At 46.6% G+C, this 6,667-nt stretch overlaps 1 protein-coding gene across 8 annotated transcripts in view; it reads left to right on the top strand.

The window, feature by feature from the left end:
• The window catches only part of LOC145459056 (uncharacterized), a 64,680-nt gene extending 58,596 nt beyond the window's left edge, over positions 1–6,084 (top strand). For all 8 annotated transcript variants that reach the window (XM_080337636.1, XM_080337637.1, XM_080337635.1 and 5 more), the window contains 6 exons: positions 294–668; positions 1,473–1,975; positions 3,080–3,313; positions 3,460–3,576; positions 3,647–3,762; positions 4,306–6,084. In XM_080337636.1, the coding sequence (XP_080193762.1) occupies positions 294–668; positions 1,473–1,975; positions 3,080–3,313; positions 3,460–3,576; positions 3,647–3,762; positions 4,306–4,726 (1,766 nt within the window). In that variant the 3' untranslated portion in view covers positions 4,727–6,084. The remainder of the gene's footprint in view (positions 1–293; positions 669–1,472; positions 1,976–3,079; positions 3,314–3,459; positions 3,577–3,646; positions 3,763–4,305) is intronic.
• The last annotated feature ends 583 nt before the right edge of the window (positions 6,085–6,667 follow it).

Here is a 6,667-nt window from a genome sequence, read left to right on the forward strand (position 1 = left end):
TATTCTTCGAAGTCTGTCCCTAGTCTCGAGTCATGCGACTTGGTTCGAGTCAGTTTACGCATTTGAAAAAAATGACTCATAGTCAAATCGAGTCACCAAAAAAATCACGCCTCGAGTCGAGTCATGACTCCTGTCATTGCAACCCTGGTATCGGTACAAATGTTCGGAATCTCTACCAATTGCTGACGAATGTCGACCGAAAATATTCGGGTTTATTTCAATGTGAAGACATTTTTCAATTGTATATTGAAGTTGTGTGTCTCCAAGAGTTTTTTTAAATCTCTCTCTTTCAGGCCAAGTGCCGTTATCCTTCGCGAACCCGCTGCAGTCTCTCCGATCCGAAGTCTCGAGTAACCGCAACAACAACGTAGGGACCGCCGAACCCAGGCCTCACGCTGCCCAAGTCAAAATCCTACGACAATCCGAGCGCGACCATGACCAGAGCACGCTGGAATCGTCTCAAAGCGACCGCGCCGTCCCGGACAGCGACGACACGCTGTCGTCCCGGCAGTCGTCCACGACAACCAGCAATTCGGGCGGTAATCGCAAAGAACCGGCAGTCGAGGAGAGGCCCGGCGCGTTGAAAGTGAAGGGCCAGGCTCTCAAGAGCAGGGCGAATAACGATATCGTTCGGGACAATCGGAAGCATCGGAAGATGTCCGCGCCCGGTAACGTGTTTGTTGGTTTTTCGTAGTTGATATCGCGAGAAGTAATGCGGTCTTGTAGCGGAGATGAGCATATTTTAGATTCAAATCCAATCAAATCGGTGATTAATTTGGTATCTTATCCAAGTCCGAATCCAGTAATTGCCGATAGTTAATAAAAGTTGCATGAAAATTGAAAGTTATTATTGATTTCATAAATCGAAATCCATGCTTCATCTCTTTATTGCACATTTTTTCTTGAATATACGGCCGCGTCGCATGGACTATCGCTTTGCGGGGTTAAATAGCCGCCCGTTACGACTCTGATTGGGAGAACGGTGATGCGGATGACGCTGAATTTTTATCGCTTTGCGATTATGCGCTGTCTTTTTGGGACTGCGTCTGGGGCCGAATTTCTGGCGAGATAAACGAAACGGAACCACCTTGAAACGGTTGTGGGTTTTGAAAATCGGTCTAAATGTATATCCCTTTACGGAGGTCTCGCTGTATACGTCAATAATAAATTTCTACCTACTGAAATCTCTGCGTCGTCAGATGGCTTCGGGGGACGTAATCAGTGCCGGCGATTTAGAAAGGGTGAATTTGACGTTCTCGGCCGCGCAAGACTAAGGAGTTTCAAGGTCGCTGCTTTGATCCAGCACGCCTACTGTGTTTGGATCGTAGCTAGGTTTTAGCTGGTTGTGGACCAGGGTTTGTTCAGACTCAGGCCCACCTCAAATTTTAAATGATTCGCGTTGAATTCGGTATTCTAAGATTCTCTGCTACCATTGTAGACAGTCGAAACATAGTGTTTTCCCCCATTTCCAGCCCTGCCCGTCGAATTCTCGGAAAACAACGTGACCGCAATCGCCACCTCTACCACCGTCCCGATACTGAGCGCCCGCCACTGCGTTGGCCTACAACGCCGCCAACCACCGCCCCACTCTTCACACCACACCAAGCCAGACCAGCTCGACACGCAAGACCCGGCCAACAACGTCCGCCGTGTCTCTGTCGCGTCTGCCGGAAACCCCGGGTCCTCCCCGAGGGGGAATAAAACGTCCAGGACGCGCCCTGGTAAAAGCGGAGCTCCTCTAACCAAGCCCGCCAGGGCCTGGTACCCAGACGCGCAAGCTGTCTTGACGCCTATCGATGGGCCGGATGTGCATGATGACCCGGTCCGGATGGGTGAGAAGACATTGCAGCCGGTCGTGTCCAACACGGCGAACGCGGCCAGGGTGAAGATTGTGCGGAGGACGCGGCCTTCTGATATGGGTGGTAATGGCAACCCTGGGAAAAGTCAGATGCCGAGGGTGTCGGAACCTGCGCATGTAAGTTTGCTAGTGTTTCTATTAAAATTTGTATATAATAATTGTTAGGGCTGGTCACAAATCAATTTGGCTTTTATAGTTTTGACTCGAGTCACGTCGAGTCATTTGTAATCCTCCACCGCTGCGAGTCCAAGTCGGGGAGCAGAGGGTCGAGTCCGAGTCCAAGTCATTGTGTTGACTGTTTAGTATCGAGTTTGAGTCAGAGGCCTTGGATTCATACTAAGTTTTCTCGCTCTAGACATGTTTACTCAAACAGATAAAAGACAATTTCTGGGCCTATTTTTCAATTATTGGTAAGCGAGACTTGAGTAAGTCATTTGGAATGTGTTGAGTCATTGAGTCAGAAAATGACTCGAGCCAACAAAAAATTGTGACTCGTGACTCGAGTCATCACAACCCTGCTCGAATCGAATGTTAATTGCAACGATTTAAGTCGAGTGGGTAAAGATGAATTTTTCAAGTACCGAAAATTAACGCTCATTTCTACCAATTGTCAATTTATCAACGAGAATTATAGTTTCTGTAATATTTTACCATCTGACGATCTTCTTGGAAAGAACATTGTGTATCAACAAAAGGAGTTCGTATACCATCTAAAAATAGTACATTGAACGCTCTCTTATTCGTAATTTGATGCCGGTGGCGTCATGTTTTGTGATACGATTGTTGATATACAATGCTCACCAATTCTCTACTAGTTGCTGACGATCACCCTGACGAGTGTCAGCCGAAAATATTTGGATTCATTACAATATGAATATACTATTCAGTTGTATTTTGCCATCGTAGAAGCCTTCAAACCACGATTGGCCAATTCACCCCTTACAAAATTGGTAATACAAGGCTACACACCGAAGTATAAATGACATTTCTATGAAATCGTGATCAACGTATGTTGGTATGGTCGTAAAATAACTAAATTATCTTTATTGTGATGTAGAACTGAAGTTATTTTAAAGTACGTATTTCAACTTTCAATGTCCTACGTGCTCTCATAGTGTCATAGTAAGTGATACTTGAAAGCCAAGTACTTGATTCAGAATCAAATCACTCGGGTAGTCGATTTCGCTCAGCCGAACAAATAATCATCAATGTTTTATCTAGGGTGTGACGAGAGTGGAATATTCGCGCAGCGGTGGCGTGAAAACGAGTCAGCCCCCCACCAAGGACGCGGTGGCGATGCTGCCCGCCACGTCTGAAGACCCGCTGTCTCCCGAGGAGAGAACGGCCCAGTGGGTGTTGAGCAGTATCGTCCCGGTTCCGAAAGACGCGATGGGTCAACCCGCCGGTAACGCGCAGCGTCTCGGTGTAGCGAAGCCTCCGTCGGCCGCTGCCAACGTGAGTCTGGTATTTTTATCGTATAGTTGTTATTTTTACCTAAAATACTCAAGTAGCTGTTTACTATGAAAGTACAATCACACGCTCATTTTTTTAAGAACCCCATCCAAAGCCAATCGTTCTCAAATGCGAAATCGCTTTTTCAGTACGACGAACTCGTGTCCTGTCTCAAAATGGACTTGGAAGCGTTGAGCGTTCGGCTCTGCGAAGCAGAGGACTCCAGTCGGTCGTTTTCAAAAAGGGAGGAGGCCCTCCTCGATCAGGTAGGTGTCTGGGACTCTGGCGTGCCCTGCTAGGACGCCGGTTGAACCCTGTCCTTTTCTGTATCGCCAGTTAAAAGACCGGGACCGTAGAGAGACGAGGTTGCTGGAGAAGCTGCGTATGGCGGAAGATAAAATCGCGCACAACACGCAGGAAAGGGAGGAGAAGAAGAAAGAATTCTCGCAAAGGTAACATTAGAAATGGTTGTCGCTCGAAAAAGTTCCGTTTGATTCAGGGTTGTAATGACTCGAGTCATTGCGCATGACTCGGACCAAGTCATATGGCTCGATACTCAGAGGGCCAAGACCGACATTTCATTGTAATTTTGAGGAATGTTAAAGTAACCACACTATTGGGATCTCGTCTATTGGTACTGGTACTTGAAAATGCGACCAGTAACTGCTAAAAGTGAGGAAAATTAGTATATTATAAATGCGAACCATTCGATATCACCGAACAGAGTTATAAAAAGTGGGTTTACCCAAACTTTAGCTGCAAACTGAGCAGTCGACACATTGACTTAGACTCGGACTCGAGTCATGATACAATGAATCGGACACGACCTTCTGCTCGCTGACTTGGAGTCGGACTTGACACGGTGTTTGATTGAAAACGACTCGACTTGATTCGAGTCAAAACATATTCTGTCCGGAATTTTGACGTGATGCGAAATTATTATTATTTTTAGTGTAGTTTCGAAAATAGTAAATTGATCTCAATTTTTGTTGCAGGATCGCGGAACTTGAATCGAAGCGCGACCGCGAACGCAAGGACCTGCAGAGCGTCATCAACGAGAAAGACAAGATCGTCTCCAAGCAACGCACCCACATCGCCAACCTGGAAGAGAGCAACGCGCGTCTCCTACGCACCATCAACGAAATCAACTACGCCTCATCCTCGTCGTCGCCGTCAAACAGCAGCCGGGACAGGTCCGTAGAGGAGCAGCGACACGTCGCCGTTCCGGCCCGGGCCGTCCGCCACCACAAACAGGGCAGGGGCGATAACTGCCAGCTGCTGACCGGGAGGTTACGACACCGAGAGCGCCCGGTGAATTCGGAACTGGACAACGGGGTGAATAATCGATTGCCCGCTAACGGGGAGTATAGGGTCGAGACTTTGTCGTTTGGGACATCCACATCGTCTTCGGGGTGAGATTTTAAGAAAGCAGTTCGGATTTAATGCAATCGGAGATCTCTCGTCCCAGACGATCGTCACCCCACTGCCCGAATGGATGTTACGTACGCTTTTTCTTCGTGTTCCGCGATTATTTTGACGTGTGAGCCGGTTTCTGGCTTGCGGGCTTTGCAGTAGTTCAAACCCCCGCTCCTATTTGTCAAGGCCTTTCTTTGCTGTCAGTGCATTCCAAGACGCGAACATGTCATGTTCGATTTCAGAATCGTTTCAATTCCTCACATCACGCCCTGAACCAGATTTGGACAACAAGAAAATTCTTATCTTTTCCAAATTATATTAGAATTACAATGACCTAATTCGCGAACCCTTTGAAGTTGAATTAAATGTCTGTACGCTACAACGAGCTTGGCTATACTGTTCTCCCGCATCATTTTCAGGAAAAGCAAAAATCATGTTAGAGTTGATATCACAGTATAGAAACGTTTCACAAATTGGATTATAATTAGGTTACCGGCGTCTTGCTGTAATCAGTCAAATTAGAATTAACTAATTGTCCAAGTCTGCCCCGAACCCCCACTCTTATTTACCACGCCCATTCGATTGCAAAATCGTTTTCAATCCGCCCACTTTCCCCCCGCCCCCGCTAACTGTGCATTCCGAGATTCGAAACCCGACCCCTATTCCCCCGTAGGCACCGTTCGCTTCACAGTTTCGCTTCGCGCCGCTCGGCGGTAGTTTTCTATTCCTTTTATTAAATCTCTTTTTCTTTCACTTTTTTTTTCACTGTGTGTTCACGAACTAGCCTGCGTCTGATCATGTCCTCGCGTGTCTGTCCCGTCTGTCGACTTTGAGATTGCGAACCCGCGGCTTTTTCGTAGCAAAGGTGCCGCCTGTAAGAGTTCCTGTGTCGTGTCGCTTTCTTTGCGACCGAGAACGCGAGTTTTGTCGGAATATGTCCGCTTCAGAAAAAAACGTAATTTTACGACCGGCTGTTTCGTTATTTATTACGCTCTAACCTCTCCCGCACTCAGTATTTTATTCGGAACCGATTCAACATGAAGATCCACAAAAGATCTGTTTCGGGACTTTGGAAACAGCCCGCTATATCAAAACATATACGGAAGCTTATATTATATCTTGCGGCTGAGCAAAAAACGACGCCGTGACAAGTCTAGCAAATGTTTCTACGATTTTTTGTATTCGCCCGAATGGAATGTGCGCGCCGACGCCTCGTCGGCGGCTTGATGAATTTGTGATTATTGAAAGATGACTTGCGTTCTGAAGTCCTACTGTGCGTCGTTGCGCTTTACAATGTCTTCTACGTAGTTCTTTATAGTGGAGCGCTTTTTCTGTCTGGAATAAAATGAACTATGGTTGATGCGGGTGGTGGTGTCCTAGTTTGCTCTCGTAGGTTAGGCTCTGTAACTAAAATAGCGATTAAAACCTCGAATTATTGACTTGCGTTGTGAAATCAGTCCCGGTCGTGGCAAAGTAACCTCTCATGGGTGATTATTTAATAATGAATCATTTAGGAATCGAGTCACGTTAGAATTGGTCTCACTTTGAATGTCCAAATCCATGTGACATGAATCGCTAATGCGGCCTGGTGGGATAACTGTGTCATCGCTATCAGTCAGTTGCGGTGATCCCCAACCGCGGCTCTAAGGTAGCCTTCTTGCGGCTCTGACTGACCTTTAAATAGACTATGCCGGGGCCTACGATACGCCATCAAAAATATAACAGACGACAGTTGTTATTTGGTTCTATAAATAATTATCTCTAAAGCCGTCCAATGCCGCTTCTGAAAACCGGTAAAGAGAATTCTTACAGATTAGCGTCAAACGCATGGATGAACAGTGTGAACAGTGAACACCCGTCAGACAAGAACATATCTTGACTTCTACTGGTCATAGAGCTTTACATATCGTCTCTTTTGAAGAGCGAATTTCGACACGATTT

Source organism: Botryllus schlosseri, chromosome 16, assembly GCF_051294905.1.
Source record: "Botryllus schlosseri isolate E-star chromosome 16, Bs_hap1, whole genome shotgun sequence".
NCBI lineage: Eukaryota > Metazoa > Chordata > Ascidiacea > Stolidobranchia > Styelidae > Botryllus > Botryllus schlosseri.